Raw genomic sequence first — 23148 nt, 5'->3', positions numbered from 1 at the left:
CTCTCTTTTTTTTTTGTTTTCTCCCGGCAACACGATCACTCACCGAACCTACCTCACCTATATACTTAGACTTACTTACTCTACTTCCTGACCTTGCTTACCTTCCTACTTCACCGAAACTTACACCACAATCCCTCTCATCCATTACATCATCCACCCAGCCATCCGTCCCATAATAGTCTGCTTGCCCAATTATTTATCGACCCAGCCGACCTAAGCGGTCTCCATCTCCCGAACCGAAACCTTTACAGCACAGGAACCCCAACCCCCCAAGCGAAGGTACATAGTATGATCGCCTTGGCGATCCTAATGGTGAATGGTTTTTGTACCAACCTACTGTTCCACCCCAATGGAGCGATAGCGGAAGACTCCCTTCCTCCCTGCTTGGCTGACTCCCTGCTTCATCTGGTGAATCCCGGCATCTTGCAGTGAGTCCTCCATCCCACACACCCCTCATCATCATCAGTCATCAGCAGAGGGATCGGGAGACGGGAAATCGGCAGCTAAAGCGTCTCATCCAACTTACTTTTCCGATCATGCAGTCACGTAGTAGATCAGGTAGGTAACCTTCCTTCCATCCACCCTTTCCAAGCGTGTCATTTTCTTGGCTTTGGCAATACGGAGTGACGGAAAGATCAACCAGTTCGTGACCATGTCATGTCACGTCGGTCGAGCGTCTTTGATCCTGATCCTGATTCTGTGGTTGGGGGGTTGCCTAGCGACCGGTGGAGCCCAACGACGTCGATAGTAGTTGTGCCGCTGGTGCTTGGGTATTGCCGATTGCTACCAGGTAATGATGATCATGGGTTCGGTGTTCCCATTCTTTTTGTTTTTCCTTTTGCCTTGCATATGTGACCGGAGGCATCGTCTCAATCCTCCAGATATAAACTGAGTAGTAGCAGTAGGCCTCTCGCTTCTCTCGGAGACGTAGCCGGAGCCAGTCACTGACCTGCCGACAGTTCATCTCCGCCCTCTTTTTTCCATGGTGGGATCAGATCAAGTAAAGTCAAGCGATATGTGCCAGCTTTTTACCTCATTGCTTCTTCCCCGGCTTGCACCGTCTCTTACTTTTTCCAGACCGTTGGGGCTTTCACCGGCTTCATCTTCACCCCTCATAGGCCAGCCATCTTTGCCGGCCGATGTTGCGTTGCTTCTTCTTCTCAATTATTCATGCAGCGGAGGGGCTTTTGCGGTTAGTCCTTCCGAGACACATCGTTCGGCTGTTGAATTGTTGGTCTGTTGAGCTGTTGGCAGGGTAATATGTTAGGTGAGATCTCGAGGCCCTCGGTCGTTTAGACGTGGAAGAAGAAAAGCAAACAGTGAGCTGAAAATGTGAGATCGAGAGGTTTGCATGAGCAGAAAGAAATTTGAGGCTAGGTGAAAGATAAGCGTCGCAGAAGCGTGATATTAGCAAGGAAGCGATTGATGTGGTGCTATGCTGCTTTGAAAACTCTGGGTAGCAGCAGCAGAAGGAATAGGAGAGTAAAAAAACGAAAGTGAAAGTGATGTGTCAGTTATCAGATTGTTTCGGGTAAACAAAAGAGCAAAGGAGGAGGGGAAAAGAGGGATGAAGGGTTAACCTAATGGACTTTGGAACGAGTGCCAGCATCCTTTTTGATGGTAAAGGGAAGATGGGGATTTTGGGAAGCATTGGGCATCCCATATGATACGAGTCTGAACAACAAGGTTCTTACCACATACCACTCGAGAGCTATCACAATCATTGCCTTCTTACTCGCCATTGAGCGAGCAGAGAGTTATATCACCAACAATCTGACCAGACGCTGTTGTTCTTCCCACGGGCCGCTCCTCTTTTTCTCCCCCACCCTTGAACTGAAAGCCGCTTGCTCATATGTACTTCCTATCTATAACCACGCAATGAGGCCTGAGGGACTAGATAGTAATGAGTTAGGGTATGCTCCGTCGATCCTTGTATGGGCTGTTCGTGGTCGCAGTGTCATGACTGATTAGTATTTATCCCGCGTACCCACACATGTTCCTCCACGACATTACATACCTGAGGAACCCGACATTTCACAGGTTACTCCAATTTGTCTGCCGTTCTTCTAATCTTCGTGTGTAGTGGACAATGGACATTGGACTTGGTGAAGTACAATGTACAAGTGAGATGTGTGTCGCAGTAGTGTAACTGTCTCACCGACCCGTTGGGTCAAGTATTGGGAGGACGAGGCAGGAGGGATAATCTTTGAGCCAGTGAGGGCGAGGGAGTGCTTGACAATAATCATATTCGCGGCATGTATGGTGGAACAGGACACAGACCGAGCGAGAAAGGTTCCTTATTTCCCTTAGTTTTGCTCATCGAGTGTGTTGTCTGACAGTCGTACTCCTTCCAACCACAAGTGAAAGTGGACGAGAGGAATAAGCAAAGGTTGCATCAGCTGGGAACTGGAAAGTTGACGGACCGGTAATTTGCAATAGAGCGTGGACATTTCTTTTTCGTCAAGTATCCGCAGTTGCCGACGAGAATATGCCACTGTATTTTTTGACCTGCTGCCTGTTAGTTTTTCTGTCATCCCACAATGTCTCACGCTCGCTCGGTGTAACTGGGGCCGGGTTAAGCTTCTTGCCTAAAAGGCCGTGAAATGATAGGTACGTATGAGCTTGCGCTCAACATGAGGCATACTCCCAGGCGCCACATGCTGAATACTTTCCAGGCCCGTGCCGTTGATCATCCCTTGAGCCCTAAAAACCCCCTGTGTCCCTGTTTATGACCCCAAAACTTGCCCCTATTTCTGTATTCATCTGGACTTGTCTGTTGGACTGGATCTCCTTGTTCCCTAGCGCCTCCGATGCCGAGTGCATGTTTGTGTATGGGTGGGTGAGCCTGGCAGCCATATTGTCTTTCTGTGGTTGCAGTCTCATAAATGGCTGTTCGGTGCCAGGCACAAGGGGTGATAGTGTGCGCTGTTCCGCCTAAGCTACATATGCATAGTGTAAGTCTGTTGAACCAGTACCAGTTGTCGGTATGTGGGAGGTGGTTGCGGCTTGCCATGTGTCGTGTCAACCTTGAACACTGTGAAGTGGCATTTTTGGAGGCGATGACCTACTGTAAAATCGCGTCACGTGGAATTGACCTAAAGGATAAAACAAGATAGGTCAGTGAATTGAGAATGGATGGTTTGATGAACGCCAGAGAGATATCGTACGATACCTAGTCATGATATGATGTCAGTTACTGAACATCTACCGCGAATTGCCTGATTGCAGAGAGAGGGCAGACAGATAGTCAGTTGGGGGAAAATGCGATTTCAGCCAAAGCAGGGCTGTGTAGTCACCACCTCGTCATCATCGTAGATGGATCAAAGCTAAATTAGCTACTCCTTTGTTACCATCACTCTCTCACCCGAAGGCACACCCGGCCCGTTCGTGATGCGCTGCGTGCCCGCCGTCAGTGTGAATGTAGCTACCGTTCGGAATATTCCCATAACACCAACCTTGCGGTCAACAACGTGTGAGTACACAGTCTCTTGTGGTTTTACGCTTACTTGTGCTAGCATGGGTAACACGGATGCTGTCGCATGCGCGGCCAACCTCTTCAGGGTCGGGTCGCGTTGAAAAGAGAGACAAACATCGAGTTCGATATACATTGTAAAGGCGGTAAGTGGGAGACATGCTGTTAACAGACAGGGAGTTGCGGGCGGTAGCTCGTGGATACCTGTCCACTGGGTGTCAGTCCACTGTGGAAAAAAAAGAGTGGTAGCCATGTAGCACTCATGCCATCGAGGTTGTGTTATACAGAGATTCAGTGGGAAAGAGCACTGGGGAAACACAAGTGAGCTACGGTGAGGGTGGTGTGCGAGATCGGGTAGCACAGATCGCACACAAATATGCCGTTTCCCGTCACGAAAAGGAGTCCACGGGACGTACAAGGCCTCTAAGGCACGTCTACAGAACAACCAATGTACACCAAGGTATGTAGTCGTGAGATGTTATTGCACCGTGTGCTGCGTAACGTGACAACATCACCCAGCTTGGTGTGATGTGATCTTTGTTGGTACAGTTCTTGTAATCGTGTAACGCACGCGAGTGAAGGTGAGGAAGGAAGGCCATTGTAGTAATTAGATAGGCGGCGTATCTCAATGCGGTCAGATTCAGTTGAAGTGGACTGGGCCAGTTGTTGATGGATATGGCCGATTCAGAGTCCAGATGCAAATATGAAGTCGTGGTTGATGTAAGTTGTGCTGCGTAGCTCATCCAGTCATCTGATTGAAAGGTAAGTAATTGGGCAGACTTGCCAAGGCTCACGCGCAGTACCGTACATTCTGGCCGTTTTGACACATAAGTATACTCAACATTCACACGGTCAAGTGACAGACGGTCGTGTATGCTTCCAGTTCCGTGGGGGTGGTAAACGTTCGGACTGGACCGGCAGTCAGTGCCAGGTCTGTTCGAGTGAGCATCCGTCTCGGATGGGGTAAGCGAGATCGAGGGCCCCATCGTTTTGTGATAGAGGCGCTGTTTTCTTGACCAACACGTTTTGTGATTGATGGAGAGTGAGAACTCGACTCTAGAGTTGCATTCGACCAGCAGGACAAGGCCATACGTCAGCCATCGACGCTATACTCCCGCCATATTTGCCTGATCACTGCAGAATCTCAAAGAAGACGTCAATAAGGCTGACTGAAAGGTGATTGGAGATCAGACTTAGTTACCATGCTGGAGAATGATTGCCTCGTAAGGGCCTTTGGGGGCCATCGCGGGGCTGAAGGGTAGGGGCAGAGATGCGCCACTTGAGGACGGAAAAGGAGCATGCCATGTTCTTATCCCCGTGAGACACCTTTGCTTTTTTGAAACAATCGTAGTCCCTTATGTCTCGCTCGTTGAATTGTACCAATGCCCTGTACTTTGCAAGTGAATGGCGGAGATTTAATCAGTCAGCGCCATTGCGAACCACTTTGGTGCCTTCATGGGCTCGGATCGGGATCTTACATGTTTCTTCGAACTGGTATGTTTGTTGTTTGGGGCCATGATGTGATGTGACTCCTGGTTCAAGTACCTCTAGGTTTGGAGACTACCAAGGACTAAAAGCAAAGCACTAAAGGTGGTATCAGATTAGCTGAACATTGAGTTCCCGTAGTCAGTCGATGTACGTACGTTGCATTTGCGGACTCATGTAGGCAAATGGTATGGCTTATTGAAACGAGGCCCCCGGTCATCCACTAGCCCTCAGAGACAAGATCAACATCCCGAGATTGTGTTTTTCACTCTGTCGTGAGAACCAGCGCCGTGTTCGGCTGAAGAGATGGACAACAGTAGAAATTAGGTTCCACCGGGGTACACCTCGCAACGGTCAGGTCGTCAAGCTGCGCCATGAATCCATTTGGGGATTCCCGAAAGGTGTCTTGTTTTGCCGGCAAACAAGCCCGTCGGCCCGTTGGATTCAGTTTCCTTTCTCGGGATGCCCTTGATTGTACCAACGATGAGGATACAGGCCAACCGCACCCCCAGTCTCCTAGAACCTTCGAAGGATCAATTTCTTATGCTTGACACCTCAGCACGGAACATTGCCTGGTGTTTGACATGATTGTAAGCGTGCCTCACCGGGTTGATCATGCCAGTGAAAAGACCAATACGTGGCCGGGATGCCCACATACACAGGTGCAATTTTGCTTTTTCCAGTCACTTGAGCAGGATCCGACAGCCAGGCAGTGCAAGCGGGTCACCCACAGCACCCGCTCACCAAGCTAATACTAACCAAGCCCACTTGTGGTAGCGTTATCAGTAGTTGAGAACTTGAAGTAGCGGCGCAGAGTATGATGTGCAGTCATTCAGCGATGTGGAGGAAGTTCTTGTATTCAAAAAGGGTCCAAAGGGGGAAAACAAAAAAGCAAGACACCGGAGCGACCAACAGCGTATCGCGTAGCCCACCATTATGCGCCATTTTGCTGCATCCGAGCCAGACCAAAGAAGCACAAACTCCGTTAGGGTGTCTCATAACACTAATACAATCGCTTTCAAAGACCCTTACCACGGCTCCAGGGTATTTGCCAACCATAGCAGGAGAATCCGCGGTTTTATGCAACCGAAATCCAAACCCAACGCCAACTCCAGAGCACGACAGAACGGTAACGAAGGGTGTCTTTAGCTCGCAAGCAGGTTGTTTAGCCCATACCGAGAATCCGGCTGGCTGACTACTCGCTGAATCTCGGTGTCGTGGAACACTCGGTGAAATACTTCCAAGTCAGAAGGACAAGCCGCGGCAGTAGTGCTGCTAATCGTTTCTCTGGCCTTCTTGGCAAGATCCTCCAAGATCAGTTTGCTGGTACTTTGATTTGGATCCTCAAACACAAAGGCTACGGAGGTGATACGCCCACGCAGGTCAGGGTCATAGAGCAAGACTTCGCGCCACATCTCGGCCACCTCTTGGGGCGGGTTGCGGTAGCCATTGCCAAGGCCGAAGTCGCCAATGACAAGCTGTGTATGGTTGTTATAGGCTGCGATTCGAAGTGCTCCTCGTAACAAGTCTTTCAACATGTCGCGTTCGTTTTGGAAGGAGAACTTTGTTCCGTTCTGTGTAAGTTTAGGCCAGCGGGTCGGATGGACCGAAACGACAGGAATTGACTGCCACTGCTCGGGCGGGAGCTTCTCATATCTGTCGTGAGGCCCTCGGAATACAACTAGAGTCACGCGCGGTCAGAAAGTGGTTTATAACATGCCACTTGGTAATACTAACCGACATCTCGCGAGTAAATACCACCATAGCTTGGGATGGGGTAATTCTCAGTCACCGTTGATCCTGGCGCAGGTGTTGCCAAGTTCGCAGAGAGAGTGCTTCGGCGGCATAGGCGTTCCTCATAGCCAACAGCTCCCGTTTCCCAATCCCCGCCTGGCCTTTTGTCGTTGGCCGCGCAAATGAAGGCTACCGTGTGTGGTTCTGCAATCTGCTTTGCCCAGTTCAAGGCACAGTCGACTGGATCGCCGTTGTAGACAACTGTGGCTGGTTTTTAGACGGGAATGACATGTCTCGGAAGCGTGGGGGTCTTACAGAACTGGGGAGGGGAAATATCATGAGGTCTTTGTGGGAAGTTGATCTGCGCTAGCGGTTGATGCAAAAGGTAGGAGTTGATGTCCCACGTGCCCAAAGACCGGATATAGGGGATATGTTGCCTCTTAGTTTCCGCAGCCACTTCAGACGGCTTGGGCCTGGATGATCTTGAGCTTCCAGGAGCCATTGCGAGTGTGCTTCAAGGCGATCGAGGGGTTACCGGAGGTGTTGTGGTGAAACGAGAGCGCAGTAGACGTTTGAGATCAGGTGTGACTGTGAATTATGGTGTTGTGTCGGTGGTAAGGAGAGGATACGATGGCGTTCTTATACACGACCAGAGAAATCCCAGGACGATCAAACCAAATGGAAAAGACATTGTGAAAAAGCAGCAAGCAATGGCTACCAACAGACACGGTGAATCATGTACGATGAAGCAAAGCCCAGGCTGCGGCTGTTGGCGAGATCTGAAAACCAACCCCGGATGGTGGGCGGCCTGGTCGGTGCCCTGGGTAGGAATGCATTGGGTGCATATCGAAATGGTAGTCGTGTAACTGAGCATGTCTTGTCTTGGACTAGACTAAGAGATATGACGGGCATATGGGGGACCTGGTAGACCTGTAGACCCTGGGCGTGGTTAGCCAATGCTTTGCGAGCAGAAGAGACAATGGTGATGATACCTTTACCGGCTACCTGATCAGTTTTTGCGGTCTGCAAGATCTGTCATAGACAAATCACCGCCGTTGTGCTACCGTACTACCGTGTTACCATGCTACAACAGGGTTCCAGGTCTGTGGTTGCCGGGATAAGGGCCATGGACCACGACAATGGTACTGTGAGGAAGTATTGCCCACTGGCCACGAGCAGTGACTTGCCTTGGGTGATGGAGCAGAGGGCAGTGCCTACACGGTGACCCAAGTAGTAGGTAGAGGCAGGCCATTGGGAGTTGCAGGGTCATCATTGTTCACACGCCTAATCCCCCCCCCCCTTCTTGCCCCCTTCCCACCTCCTCATCCCGCCCCATCCTGCTGACGCCGGCTACCGAGACTCGGTATGGCAGGCTACTGCTGTGTTGCAGCTTATACGCCATCTTGAGTCAATCTGGTACTCCTGCGCCTCGCGGGACCAGTGCCCTGGGGCAACTGATACAAACTCCCGACGGGTATCCAATGCGCGAGGCCGCGGGGTCAACTGAGATATCGAGGACCGAGGCCGCTCTCCGTTGCTATTCTGAGACCAGTCATGAGTTCTGTCGTCCGTAGCAATGCTGGTATTGCTTTTCCAGTGCAGGAAACGCGGCTCTGAGTAGAGACATATAAATCTAAGCGGATTCAGCTCATCTGGATATCTGGAACAATGCGCGGGGGAAGAGGAGGCGGACGGCCAGGCGGCCAGACGGGCGGCATGTCCAGCCAAGAATTGACTCTGATTTTGTACATGGTCGCCAGCCGCTTGTTGATTGCTCATCTCGCCAGTAAGGAGCCAGGAGCGTGCTTGGGCGTCTATTCGGCCCAGCAGAAGCAACCAGACTCAAGCCGGAGTCGCTGGAGGGCACATCATGGGGGCGAGAACGCTGCCAATGCTACAGTACGATTAGGACAGCCGTCGACTTGATGGATGGCAAATAGACCATCGGCCTCTCAGCAGAATCGTGGCTACGTCTGGTATCCAAGACCGGTCAGCGATGGTGTGAATGGTGTGGTTGCCAGCTCAGGAGGTGGGATGAGGTAATGACTGGAGGACGAGGCAGAAACAGCTGGGGCGTCTGAGTGGGAATTTCTTTTTCTGGATAGGTCGAGATAGGCCTGGATGGACGGGAATAGGTACCGTTGACTTGGAACATTGGAGATGTAGACAGTGAGGGTGGTGAAAAGGGAAGAGGAAAAGGAGGCCATTCAGGTTTTGGGCGTTGCAGTGTCAGAGTCCAGTGTCCATCTCCATGTTGCACTCCAATCTAGAGTGCCGCAGTAGGAATACAGAGGCACGCTTCTTGGAGTGGGAAGAAACAGGGCAGGTCAGCTGTTAGAGTTTTCGTTCTTTCCCATTCTGTCACCAATTGGGCATCCATCCAGGCAGTCATGGCCCGTGAAGAGAACTTGAGTCTCCAACATCGCGTGATCCAGGTTCCAAGTGGTTGAGGAAGGCGCGGCCGGAGTGCAGTGGTTGAGTGCAGTTACCTAACACAATGAACAGCAGGAATGGACGGGCACTGCAGTGGCAGCTCCCACTGCAGTGGGTGACCTGTGGAGCCACTCATGCCACTGCCACGGCAGTGCCAGCCCTGGTGCTTGTTCCACCGTATTGGTTGCTCTCTGCTCAAGTGAGGGAAGTCATCCCCCGTCCTCACCTCGGGCAGTCGAGTCGATTCCCGTCACTTTTCCAAGTTGCACTCGGCTCACCGAAGCCGAACATCGGTAACGGGAGCTTTGTTGCCCAGACAAGTACATACAGTAGAAACCCCTGCTCGTGCATGCACCTGATAATGTATAACACCCTCTAAATGCTAGTAACTGCCAGTCCGCAATTATTTAGTATAAGTAAGTACTAAAATACATATTTGCACATCTACCGGGCTATTAAATTGGTGGATATGTATCTATTAGCGCCTTCTATCTAGGACCTTTTAGGGCCCTAATACCTATACCAGCCCCCTAACGTCCCCGCAAATCCCTATGCTAGGGCGACTTGGAGGACTTGGCACGAGCCTCCTCGTGCATATGTCGCTCTAAATGCATGCAAAGTGCTGTCCCGGATTACATGCACGAACAGGGGTTTCTACTGTAGAATAAAAGACGCTCGGGCCACCAAAGTCAAGTATCGTCGCCAATCTCATCCCAATTTCCATGTTTTTTGAGCTTCAACCTTAAGATGAACCTAAACCCTTACATCTGATACCGTGCGAAACCACGGCAAAGGGATCGCGACTCGATGATGTACGATCCACAATCTCACGATCCAAATTAACTCAATCTTTCATCCTCTGTCCATCCATCCAATCATTCGAGAAATTGCCTTCCTCAACGGTCCAAGACTCCAAACATGGCCGAGTGTACCATGTACACTAGAGGTGGGTGGTCAGTGCGTCACCTTAAGCATGTCGGGTGCCTGCCAAGCATTCCCTTCGTTCCCCCCCCCCCCCAGCGCCAAAAGCGCCTCTCCGGCCGTAACACAACGCTAAACAGCAATTCCCTGGAACTGCCACTGGACTCCGCCTAAATTGCGCCCGTTTCGTCGCCGGCAATAGCACTGAGAGTCTGAGACTGGCAGCTTGATATCGATCATATGCTGCAGCCCGAAAACATATTTGAGTCTCTATAGTCTCGTCTCTCTTTTCTTTACCACGTCAAAGTCAGATTGAGGGTTCGGCGAGGAGGAGGAGATCATCGCGACTCGGTCCCGGATTTGAGCCATGTCGTCCGCTGCCACCGTGATGAGGATGAGGATGGGGATGGGGATGGGGATGGGGATGGGGATGGGGATGAGAATGAAAAGTTCGATTTTCACCACTCCAAGCTTATCGACAGTGCGGGTGATGAGAGGAATGCGCAGTTTTGTTCTTGCTCACCACCACCAACCGCCACCTTCACTCTGCAAAGATCTCGACCAGGGCCGCACCTCCCGCCGCAGCATCTCCAGCTCCTCTCCACGACGACTGGAAAATATCAATCTGAAAGAACTCGAGCGATTGACAAAAGAAGCTGAAGAACGGCTAAAGCAATATGAGGAGCCACTCAAGAGGACCACCCCATTGCACATGTCGATTGCCGAGTGCCTTCGGTGGGAGCCAGAATCGGAGGAGGACAATGTGGTGGTCCAGGGCTACGTCCGGTCCGTCCGGGGCATGAAAACCCACCGCTTCGTTTCTCTCGGCGACGGGTCCTCGCTGGCTCCTCTGCAGGCCGTTGTCCCCGTCGACACCAACCAGGCCGAAGGGTGCGATCACTACCTCCACTACCTCCCGTGCAATATCTCCGAGCTTCGTTATGCGTGTCTCGGATACCAAAAGTGCAGCATCAAATACTGACTCGGTCTCGTTTCCGCAGCCTGGCCATCGGTGCTGCTGTCCGTCTCACTGGCAAATGGGTCCCCTCGCCTGGCGCGTCCCAGTCTCACGAAATGCAAGTCACCCAGGTCGACATCCTGGGCCCATCCGACGCAAAGGTCAGTCAGTTTGCCAAGTAGCATGCCGCCCTGCTCTGTATGTCTCTGACACACCACCGCACATCAAGACGTTTCCCATCCAAAAGAAATATCAGACACCAGAGTACCTCCGCACAATCCCCCACTTGCGGCCGAGGACCCCCATCAATGCTGCCTTGCTGAGAATGCGCTCTGAGGCGGTCGCGGCCTTGACTCGGTTTTTTGCCGAGAACCACTTTACCCAAACACATCCGCCCATCCTCACTTCGTCAGATTGCGAAGGTGCCGGAGAAGTGTTTACTGTGGCTCCGGCGTCCAACGTCACCGAGCTTTCCTCCACGGAGGACAACAAGAGCAAGATGTTTTTTCGCAACAAAAAGTATCTCACCGTGTCTACTCAGCTTCATCTCGAGGCCTTGGCTCAGTCTGTCGGTAATGTCTGGACCCTTTCTCCCGTTTTCCGCGCCGAAAAGAGCGATACTGCCCGTCATCTCAGCGAATTTTACATGCTCGAGGCCGAGATGAACTTTGTCAATGACCTCGACGAGGTCATGGACCTTGCAGAGGACATGATCCGCAACATGTGCATTACCATGTACGAATCACCTACAGTCTATGAGTTTCTTAACCGCGAGGGTCGCGTCGGTTCCGACCTCGTTTCTCCCGAGGAGGTGAAGGCTCGGTGGGAGGGCATGATGGCGGATGAGTGGCCGCGTATAACGTACACGGATGCTATCGAGTTTCTACAAGAGCATGCCGACGAGTTTGAACATAAGCCCGTCTGGACTGAAGGCCTGCATTCGGAGCACGAAAAGTTCATTGCCGAACACGTTGGAGACGGAAAGCCTGTCTTCGTCACCGACTATCCTCGCGACATTAAGGCCTTCTATATGCGTGAAGGCCAGTCACTCCCGGATATTTCCTCCCCGGGTCCGACGGTTGAGTGTTTCGACTTGTTGGTGCCCGACCTCTGCGAGATTGCCGGCGGATCCATGCGTGAACACCGTCTGGAGCCGTTGTTGGAGGCCATGAAGCGTCACAACATCGTTGCTGGAGAGTTCACCAGCTCTATGGATGGCAATGCTCCCGCCGGGGCGAAAACTGGCCCTCTTGATTGGTATGTCGACCTTCGCCGTTGGGGCTGCGCTCCACATGGCGGCTATGGCATCGGCTTTGATCGACTCCTCTGCTACTTGACTGGCGTCCAGACGATTCGAGACATGGTTTCTTTCCCTCGCTGGTTTGGCCGATGTGATTGTTAAGGAAGATTCGCCTTTCAGAAGAGGGCAATGTTCCCGGTGTTTGCTTTAGTGGCGCCTTTGTGCGACGACTTGCACCAGGGCACGCTGCTCGTCAAGGCTTGCCTAGCTTGGATGCGGGGGATAACACCTTGGTGACACGAAGCTATGGGGCGATTCTTTTCGGACGGGATCTAGCCCACACCGCTCCATGAAATCGCAAATGCACACGAGGGAGGGCGCGCACCGATTGTCTCTCTCATCCATGAGGGGGCGGCAGAGGCGGCATCAAAGACACCCCATACCTCGCGTGAGAGAGAAGTCGGTGTTGACAGATTGATCTGGCACCACACCTGAGAACTTTGTGATACCTTGGGCGCGATTTACGGCCTTATCATGTTTCCCAGAGAGGCCAACCTCAGATCTGAGCGCGGCTAGGCGCATTTTATACCCATACAGTCATTTCGATATCCGCGACAAACGTCGATCTGACCGGCTCCATAGCAGGACCCAAATCCCAACTCCTCTACCTTTACGTGACTGGCGCGGATTAATGAAGTTCCTCCTGACATTAAGTCCACCGTTTTCGGTTTGTCAGTGCCACTACCTCTGCGTGAGGAGAATGCGCTCTGGTTTGTCGATATCGAGGAATGGACAAACAAACACACGGTAGAAGGGGCATCAGCAGGTCATTCGCAAAATACATACAGACAGTTCAGCCAATGTCCAAGCCATGATTGCGCTCAAACAGGTGCTCGATTTCAACATCCCGTGATGTATCATCTGGATGGCGGCGACGGCAAGTCGAGCTACCGCGCCATCACTACACCATGGGATGAAACATTGAATACCGTTTCATGAAGACAACGTGAACTCTGTCATGGAAGACTCTTGCCAATCCACTCCTATTACCGCGGCTGATTGCCACTCTTAATAAGCCGCCTTGTTTTCGTTTCGTCCCCAACATCAATCTTGATGGCTTAAGTTTGTACGTCGAATGGCGGCGACAACATTCAGTCCGCACATGGGAATTTGTCGATAACCGATTCGTGTGGAAGTTCCATTTGACAATGTTTTGCATGATCTCTTCTTGCCCGACCCACGCTGTGCCGTCTGCCTCCCTGGTCTCTAAACGGCCTGTTGAGTGCAGAGCCCAGATCTACTTACATCGCGCGAGAAACATCACTCATTCCTTTTCTTTTCACCAACGCTACTCAAAAGACATCATAATTTTGAAACGGCTAGGAACGGGGAGCTAAGAGGACAATGGGGTGCACTTGACGGGACCGACATTGCTGTCCCCACTTGGTCCTCTTCCAGATCAAGAAGGCAGGGAAATGACGAGTGCCACTGGCACTGGAAATCAATCAAAAAACGGAAAGTAGGGAAATCCATTCGCATCTTCCCTAAATGCTCTTAAGTCTGAGCAGATGATGAATTTGATGGACGACGTTGGTCCTTTCAAGTGGGAGGAACCAAGGTACTTGACGGTCCAGACAGACAGACAGACCTGACCGGAACACGCAATTCCGGGTCCATCAAGATGCCCTCTGTACCTGTCTTGCTCCATGCCGTCAATACCCGAGATGAGATTGGTGCAGGTTCGCTTTTGCTGAAGGAAGGAACAATGCCATTCAGAGTTTTCACTTCAGTTACCATCCTGCTTCCTCCGTCATTGTCCTCCTTCTTGGTCAACTCCTGTGATTTCTTGCTGGTATGAACGCAGGGACTCGCAACCTCTCACCACCTAAGTTGCCCGCTACATCACGACATGACATGACTCTCAAAGATACCTCGCTCCGTCTACACCCACACCAAGGCATATGAACCCTCAATATACATACTTCTGCAAGTGGCAGACCAGGCAATTCTTGTTACCTTTATCAATGCTACGCACAGGTTGCCCGCTCTCACCAGCCAGCCAGCCGGCCAGCCAGCCAGCCAGCCAGCCATTCCAGTTTTACCCCGATCAAGCGAGCGGGAGTCACTACCCGGCAGCGAAAGCGCCTTGTGGCTTTTCGTTGCTTGCCAATCCCATCCAATGCTACCCTAAAGAAGCCCTACACGCCGACGCCACATGAAAGGGTCTAGGTATGACCTAGCACGGCATGGCATGGTTCTAGTTTAAGCCAGCGACTGGGCGGGAAGGTCAGTAAGTAGATGAACCTTATCCGGGCGAGATCCAGCAGACAAGCTAGGTACTCAGCAGGCTGCCATGAGGTTGCCATGAGGTTGCCATGGAATTGCCACGAGGATGCCATGAGCATACCCAAAAAGAGGCGGACGGGACTTGAGCCTGTTGGTGGCGTTCTTGGGGCTTATCACTGCCAGTGATGGTTGGTGTGGTGATCAATGGTGAGTGAGTGAGTGTGATTACTCCCTCTAATTCTAATGGTCTTCTCAGCTTGATTCGGTCGTCCTAATTACTTGGCTTGCTTGGGATCGCTTGGCTGCTGCCATGGTCAGACGATGTTCAACAGTGTTGCTTCTTGGTCCCTTGATTGCATTTGTCAGCTGGTCAACTAAGCACATAACGGATACATCGTCGTCATCTTTGGATGGCCAAAAAGGTGGTGTATAGGCCCCGATCCAGCTCGCTACCATTACCGTTCTCCCTTTACTCTATCGAATGGTACCGCAACACACATGATGCGAACAAGTGAACATAGCGGATGAGTCGGATACGCACGGCACATATAAGGTTTCGCTGTCATTTGCCTTGTTGCATTGGTGGTAACGGTGGTTCGCGAATGATATGTCTTGCTAGTCATGGACTGATACCTCTTGACAGATTGAGCGCTTGCCAAGTGCCGGTAACAGTCATCCCTGCCGATCATAAAAGGCCACGAAACTCCGAGTGACAACAAATTTATTTGGACAGAGGTACGGGGTCGAAACAAAACGACCAGCCGAAACCTCCTACGGAGATGCGCCGATCGCCAGATTAAAGGATCCCGGCCAAGCCCGGTCGACGCCGTAAGCATAAGGCGGCGCAACAACGGTCTAGTTTGGCCAAACTTCGGCCAAGAACGGCCGAGACACTCCAGGCTCCCAGCCCGATACGCAACACCTCTCGGCGGGGTGTCTTTATGGTCTCACCAACACGATGCGGGTGCTGTTACCGTTACCGTCACATCAACGTCCCGTCTCGTTTCTGTTTCCATGTGTCAAACCTCCCCGGTCCATGACAAACTTAATAAATGTTGAAATCGCGGCAGGTATGTTGGTTGGGATTAAGTTTATCCCCGGACGATCCTACCTACCGCTGATAGTTTATCGTAGTACCTGCACTAGCCAACAGGCGGCCTCACGCCGGTGAGGAACTCTCGAAGGCAGCTGACCGTCAAGATTGTTCTTTCGACGGGCCTAATGAAATTCGATTTGCAATTTCAATGCACACCCATTTTTAGTCAGTGGAGGAGCAGTTAGTTGATTGCTAAGCTGCCTGCGAACGGTGAGATCTCCTTCCCTTTGCGGCATAGCTCGTCACGGATATTATCAGGAGAACAGCAAATCGGGCAACTCGATGCCTTAGTGTACACTATTGGGTCTGGGGGGGGGGGGGGGGGGGGGGGTTCATGGTGGCCACCTGGGCAGCGAACGAGGGGACTGAAAGCGGGAACTCGGATGTGCGCGGTAAGAATTTAACCTTACTTTGACAACCTGGCATGGGGCATGGGACGGGATGCCGATCGGCGGCGGCCTTGATGGGTGGGAAGTTCCTTTCCAATTGCACCTGCAGTTCTCATTCTTTTGGCTCACCGGTTGATCTTCCTTTAACTTACCGGATATTTCCAGGCTCCCGTCATTAGGTACGTCTAGGTATTCTTTTCATGACTACTTGAGAGCGTTGCCAATGCTTTTCTCTGCTTACACTACATAGCCCAGAACATCGTCAACCTGAAGGAAGACTCGCCTGGAGTCTTCAGCGACACGTATGTAGCGAGTGAGCGAGCGTTGGGACGGAGTGTCGGCGCAGCGTGGGTGATCGTCCCGCCAAGTAAAGCCCAAGAAACGCTAATGTCGTTGGCGTCCGATGATGTTTTGTTTTTTTCATCCTGTCTCATTTCTATTTTGTCACCAAAAATACCTTATTCAGGATCAGCCATCATCAGTATCGATTCCTAAGAGAGAGAGGGGGGGGGGGGGGGGGGGAGTGCACGTATTATTCATTACACTACACTAGAAAAGTTCTTTGCAGTATGTACATCCGTCGGTCATTACACCATATCACTGTAACATAGCGGGAGCTAGTGTAAAGCTTTCAAGTCAGTATTCAGTTGCCCGATATGGACCGACGATGGATTATAGCGGGGTCTTCGCGATTAGGTCTTTTTTTTACACTACACTGACATAAAGTTTATACCGCACATCCTTGCTGACTGCACTGTAGGTAGTCACAGTTCATCCATCCGGGGTCGGCGAATAACGGAACCCAGACAGGCCTCTTCCCACGAGAAAGTGTGAGAATAAAGCCTAACGAAGCTGGCTTTCAGCCGTTTAGTAAGCGGGCGTTTAGTTATCCAAGTTGGAACATTCCGAATCTCCGCTCGGACTCGGGTTTAGTCATAGCTCGTGGGACTTTGCCTATTGAGGCTCATTCATTGATTATTCTCATGATTAGTTAGTTGGTTAGTAAGTTGGTTTGATGGCTCATGTTCGTTTGTTCGTTGGTTGGACCAGCTGGACGGTTGCTTAATTTGTTGGTTGGTTGGCTAGCTGGTCCATCGTTGCTTGGTTCAGCTCAAAGCCGCTTGGGACGGACGACCAAAGCCTACACGTAAGCCTGCCTGCTCTTGTTCTTGTTGTGGCAACGAGTCGGGCTCTAGAATATGGCTCGCACAGCCAAGCCACTCAGCAGATAACGACACAATGCATGCAATGATTGTAGTGATGAGCCTAGCCGTTCTTGGCTGATATGGAAAGAAAGCCACGAACGAGTGGTACGAACGATGATGAATGAGGCTTCGTCATCGGGTGAGTGGCTTCTGCTTGGCTTCTGCTTGGCTTTCTTGGATATTTTGGAATGTGGATGATAAGGCTCAGTCTCCGATATCGACATTCCTGTGAAGTATGAACGCTCTCGGTATTCAGTACGTGACAAGTACATCTGATAGAGAGAACAGGCATCATTCCTGCTTCCACGATCCGATCTTTCCGAGCTTTCGTAGATTTTTCTCTTGGAAGTAAAAAAAAAAAAAAAAAAAAACGTTCATCGTCCACAATCCCGAATCAGGACCGAGAGAAAGGGTTTCGTTCGCAAGGAATACATCTTTTGGGATAAGTAAGATACATAACATTCCATCCAAGGCGAATTAAAGTAACAGTGGTGGGTGCCCCTGTTGTGCTTTGCTGTGCCCTGCTTAATGCCGCCTACATACATAGACTTGAAGACTGCCCGGGCTGGGAGGTCGAAATAAGCTCAAGCGTGCAGTACCGTACCTACCTACAATTCAGGGCGGTTGCGAAAGTTACCGGGCTGCTGTATTGCTGTATTGGATTGTATTCAGTAAATGGATGCCGATCAACCGATCTACCTACCTACCTACCTACCTATTGCAGGGTATGAAAGATACCTACCTACCTAGGTAGGATAGGCTACCTCTAGGCTTCCAGCATTATACACCACATGCCACTTTATTGTATCAAAGAACTAGATTAGGAGTTGCATCTTTGTAGATTTTGTACGTCCTGTAAAGGTACACCCATCAGTTTACGCTAAGGAGGTGCTCTTTCTTTTCCTTGGTATCGTTAACCGGGCCTTTCTATCTCCGATTCTGGACGGGCAGGGCGGGATTCAGGGGCGACCCTGCGACTAGGGACCATAGACCACGGCATGGGGGGGGATTTGTAACGTTGCCGATCCGGCGCCGTCGGCCTTTTTTTTCGTTACGTGCCATACTATTACATCTGTTACAGGTAGGTACCTAGAGTTTGAACCCGCAGAAAATTTTGGCTCCGGACTTTTGACAATATAGCAATGCTCAGCTGTTGAAGCCCAGAGAACGAGGGAAGTGATGAAGAAGGGAGGACGGTAAGTTTTTTTTTTTTTTTTTAGTCATTCTACATATACTATCCAAGGTAGAAGTACCGGTACAGTGGGGCGCCAAAAAAAACGACCAACTATTTTTTTACCCGCAAAAAGGGCCAAAACTCAACTCTATCACTCTTTGGTTTTTGCATTCAAATATCTTCCAAAATTAAATGCACTTGGGAAGGACATAGGTAAATGATCCTACTTACTAGATCTAGGTCTGGAATCAACTTTTTTTTCCTACTGGTGTGATGATAACTGACCAAATAAGAGTACGAAAATGATATTTCGTTATAGTGGACTTATAGTGTATTATAGTGGGTAGAATTTGAGACGCTTTTCGAAAAGTTACTTTGGTACTTCCGCTTTCGCGCCCCCTTCAATTGTATCCTTCCGGACAACTTGTATTAACATTTTCTCTCAAAGATATATTTGACTTAATAGTAGACTGAGTTTTGCACTAAGTTTCGTTGAGATATTAAGAGTTGAAGAAGCTGAGTTTTGGCCCTTTTTGCGGGGAAAAAATAGTTGGTCGTTTTTTTTGACACGGGATTGTAAGTTTGACAGCTCTCAGCGATGCAAGAGTTGACATGGCAGGCAGGCAGGCGGAGTCTGCCATATGCTCGATGTTCTTGAAAAGAAACGAAGTGTAGCATACCTAGGTACTTTATAGAGCAGCTGCGGTCTGCACTTTGCATTTCGCAGGCAACTTACGTAACAGCAGCAGAACTAGGTAGGTGTGAAAGTTTGCATTTGGACTGGAGCTTTCCACTTTTCTTTATTTCTTCTCCTCTTTTGTCGATGCACTTCTTCGCCTCTTTATGAAGCCGGGAAGCTTCTTATGGAAGGTGCTATCCCCATAAGTCTCTGCACAGTTCCTGTTGCCAGGCCGGTGTCGGTATTGTACATTTACATAGGTGCCTAGCTACTTACCTAGGTATAAAAGGCTATCAACAACTAACAGAAACCAATCTCAATCTTCGCCTTGTCTGACCACTACCGTAGGTAGGTAGCTTTATCTCTGGCTCAGCACTCAGCGGACAAGGCACCAATGATCATCCATTGCAACGGTACTGGACCTCTAGGTTGGACAGGCAGGTTCAAAAGTTCGACGCTGACATGACTCTCAACTTCTGTCTAATGTTTCAATGTTCGGGAATACCGCGGACAAGCAACATCACACCTCGCTACCATAAAACCGTGCGGTATGTACCTACTGATATTGGTGTGTGATAAGTTCGCCTCATCTCATCTCGCTCGTCTCTCTCCTTCTCGACGGGAATGTTTTGGGGGGGCATCGGATGATTGTTACCGACTTACAGTACGTACAGCACGTACATGTAGGTGTTGCACTTTTTGATGATCGCTTGCGATGGCAATTTTAACATATCTAGGTACCTACCTACCAAAGTGTATACAACAGAAGAACAGTAACATACAGCGACAATCTTTTAGGTACACATACCCGACCTGCACGTATAATTAACTACCGTACACTACTGTGCCTCCATTGAACGAACGCCCTAGGGCAGCGACGGCGGTCGCGGCGGTCGCGGCGGTATGTAAAGCCACCTTACTTACATAGTTGTACGGCAGGACGTGTAAATAAGGTTCGGTAAGTTGTGTGTGTTGGCGCGCGTATCGCAATCGTTTCGCCTGCCTGGCATGCCGCCACCGCGCAACGCAGGGCAAGCGAACCGAGGTACAATGACTGGCTATGATGGGATGGAAGGGAAGTTACCTAAAGAAGGGAGGGGATGGGAAAACTCCACATTCCTTCTCCTGTTTATCCATTTTTGGGGGGTTCCAGACACGTGCCGTGAATAAAGGCCGGGCTATGGCCCTTGAATCTTTGATGGTACACCATGTCGTTACCTCGGCTTATTGTACCGAAAATAAATAAAACATAAAAAAATGGAAGCTATTTCCACACCGAAAAAAAAAAAAAATGGAAACGAACGGACGCGGTGGTCCAACGGCATCCAATGTCTAGCTCATCATTCCGGTCTTTGATCGTTGGTCGGCCGGCGGCCCCACCTCCACGTCTCCCGCCCGTCGGTCGGTGGCTTTATCTCAGCTGATACTTTTTCTTTTTTGGACATGACATGACAGGACAGGACAGTTACCTTCCATTTATATAAAGTTACAGTGTAGTCTAGTCGTTAACGAATCGCCCGCTGCCTGCCTGCCTGCCTGCCCACTGTCGCCAGCATCAAGATTGTGCGATGTGCGATGTGGCGGTAACGGCTACTTACCTACTTACTTTTTCCCAACTTCTGTTAATCTGTGTATAATCTAGTCAGACCGTTCTAGATTGTAATCCGTTCAATTGTCCCCATCCTTACCTCTTACTGTCTACTATGTACGAGGTGCGGTGTCCACAAGGTCGGCATCCGACGGGCTTGTTAGAAAAGTGCTTGTTACCTACATACCTAGACTTGCTTGTTCAACGGCCAAGTACAACTGTGAGACAGGAGAGGAGAGAGAGAGAGAGGTCGGTCCTTCAATGTATCGCAAGCAAGGTGTGTGATGTTTGCACTCAAGGAAATGGATGGAACATGTTACGTCCGAAAGGCGACATCCGATGTGTCTGAGAATGGACAAGGAAGGATAGAATCTCTTTGTGTATTGTGTATCGAGGTGGTTATATGTCGGACATTGCGAGTCTTCTTGTTCATGTGTCCCAACTTTCGTTGAAGGGAAAGACGAGAGCTTATCAACGTTCCCTCTGTTCATCAACTGGTCAGGCTTACTGTCTATAGAGATTCAACTGCCCGCGTGTAACCATCCAACAAGTGCCGGACAATCAAACATTGATATGACGGAATAAGCTCGGCGACTTCAAGCAAGGCTGCAAAAGTGATTGATGCGGTTGTAGTGCGAAACAGGATAGCCGCCTGATCGCCTATTTTGTACGACACATTGACCCCAACAGAGTGAGATGATGAGATCTGGTCAAAAGGTGTCCATCATTTGAGGGGGGGAAGCAAGACCATTCATCAACCATGCCGTATGACATGGGACGCCACCCACCCAACCACGGCACGTCAAGCGTGAAGCGATGTTCTGGCTGAAAGTGTCATGTTCGAATGAGCGACGCCACGGCTCGCTTTCGATTGGTCGTTTTCAAAGTCAGAGTCCGAGCCTGCAAGTCAGGAAGAACAGAAGGGGGCATGAACCGGGTGGTGCGCCGCATTATCGCGTCTTTGTTAACCTTATTCAGACGACTGTGACCGGGCCCTTGGCTAGTCTCATGTCTGAGCCGCTTCTATGTGGCAAGTCTGCACGAGGTGAGAAAACTACTTGCACTTTTAACACTTGAGCATATCGTTGCGAGTACTGTAGGTGACCCTTTCTGGAATAGCTGACCTGACCACTAGTATATACCCCATGTGATGGGAGGTGTACAGACACAGGGCAGGCAGCACCGATGCCAGTGTGCTCCGTGACAGGTAGCGAAGTGATCGTGTTGGTATTGTAGCATATAGTCAGCGCCACGCATGGGCTTCACCCTCCCACATGGGCAACGAAATGAAGCCATTGGGTTCCAGTGTGACGGACAGCTCCAATCACTGAAGCTGAGGTCATCACTCAACTCGTTGAAAGAACCATGCAGACTCATCTAAACGGGTTGAAAAGTGCAAGTGCTGTGCCGAATTAACCGTGGCGGCCATCGACGGCTCTGGATATCAATTTCTTCAAAGGTTTGGTCTTGATGTCGTTGGAAATTGGAAAAATTCCGTGTGACCGGTATGACCTCGGCAGACTGCTGTCATGTCAGAGCATGATGCGGTGCGATGATGGCCGATGTTTGCTGTGAGATTGGTGTGTGGAACAATGGGCGCGATGCTGCGTCTTGGTGTTGCCGCCGTCAGATGGCTGGCTCGGCGCTGTCTTGGAGTTGAAGTGAAAGCCCCGAACTCGCTGTCTGTCTTTCTAATGAAATAAGCGACAGAAATGCCGTCATGCCGTCACAATTAGTGTAGAGGCCGCTATCGGGACAATCGGACGCTCGGATCCGTGGGTACCTGACTTGCTAGTACGGACAGGACGGCCAATGGAGATGGTGACATTGACGCTTAAAATCATGCTTAACCAGACTCCTCTTCTTGGCCGATTCTTGGTAAGGTATGTGGTGTGGTGTAGTGTATCGTATGGTACGGTAACGGGTGGCAGAATTACATGTACTAAACTTGGTACCCCTCCGAGTCGGTCGTCGTCGTCGTCGTCACCTTCCAGTTGTGCGTACACGTACCTGATTGACACGGAATGGTGGATACCTCTCTGTTTCTCGGCCTTGCGGCTCGGGCTATCGCAAAACAACACGTTGAACGTTTCGCGTTGTTCAAGGGCTGAATCGGCCGAGCTGGAGGCACAGAGTGGGCATTCTTGGGGAAGCGGAGCAAAATCTGTTTTTTTTTTTCTGTTGCTCTCATGACAGCCTTGAGCCCTGGACCGAGTCCCACCTTCCCCTTCCAACTGCCGCCAAGTTCCGTTCAGAACCGCCAAGCTTTTCTACATGCAGTCTGTGGATACGCCAAGAAATGGAGAGTCCACTCTTGCAACTGACACAATGGGAAGTGCGACTCCACAAAGTTAACGTTTAATTCAGCATTTTGTGATTTCCACTCGGGGAAGGGACCTTTTTACACACAGGTACTCCCACAACGAAGTACACCCATCTATCAAGGACAACAGAGACAACGACAACACATGGAAGGCCGGGGCACGCG

The 23148-nt window shown here is 50.5% G+C and overlaps 2 protein-coding genes across 3 annotated transcripts; one reads left to right on the top strand and one right to left on the bottom strand.

Moving 5' to 3' along the window:
• Positions 1-5564: 5564 nt before the first annotated feature.
• Positions 5565-9298, bottom strand: NCU06867. Of its 2 annotated transcripts, XM_011396948.1 has the most exons (5): positions 8831-9298; positions 7684-8664; positions 7007-7630; positions 6695-6952; positions 5798-6638 (listed from the first exon to the last, which is right to left on the bottom strand). In XM_011396948.1, exons 3-5 carry the CDS (start codon positions 7191-7193, stop codon positions 6103-6105), a joined length of 981 nt encoding a protein of 326 aa, XP_011395250.1. In that variant the 5' UTR covers positions 7194-7630; positions 7684-8664; positions 8831-9298; the 3' UTR covers positions 5798-6102. The 2 variants fall into 2 exon arrangements, with proteins under 2 accessions (XP_011395249.1, XP_011395250.1); XM_011396947.1 differs by having other exon boundaries at positions 5565-6638; positions 7684-9069.
• An 855-nt stretch (positions 9299-10153) lies between these two features.
• NCU06866 (asparaginyl-tRNA synthetase) lies at positions 10154-14031 on the top strand. Its single transcript, XM_952982.3, has 3 exons — positions 10154-10936; positions 11047-11164; positions 11233-14031. Exons 1-3 carry the CDS (start codon positions 10413-10415, stop codon positions 12403-12405), a joined length of 1815 nt encoding a protein of 604 aa, XP_958075.3. The 5' UTR covers positions 10154-10412; the 3' UTR covers positions 12406-14031.
• Positions 14032-23148: the final 9117 nt, after the last annotated feature.

The sequence above is a fragment of the Neurospora crassa genome, linkage group VII (assembly GCF_000182925.2).
Source record: "Neurospora crassa OR74A linkage group VII, whole genome shotgun sequence".
Lineage (NCBI taxonomy): Eukaryota > Fungi > Ascomycota > Sordariomycetes > Sordariales > Sordariaceae > Neurospora > Neurospora crassa.
Note: the sequence above shows the minus strand (reverse complement) of the source record. Positions and strands in the feature narration are given on the sequence as shown.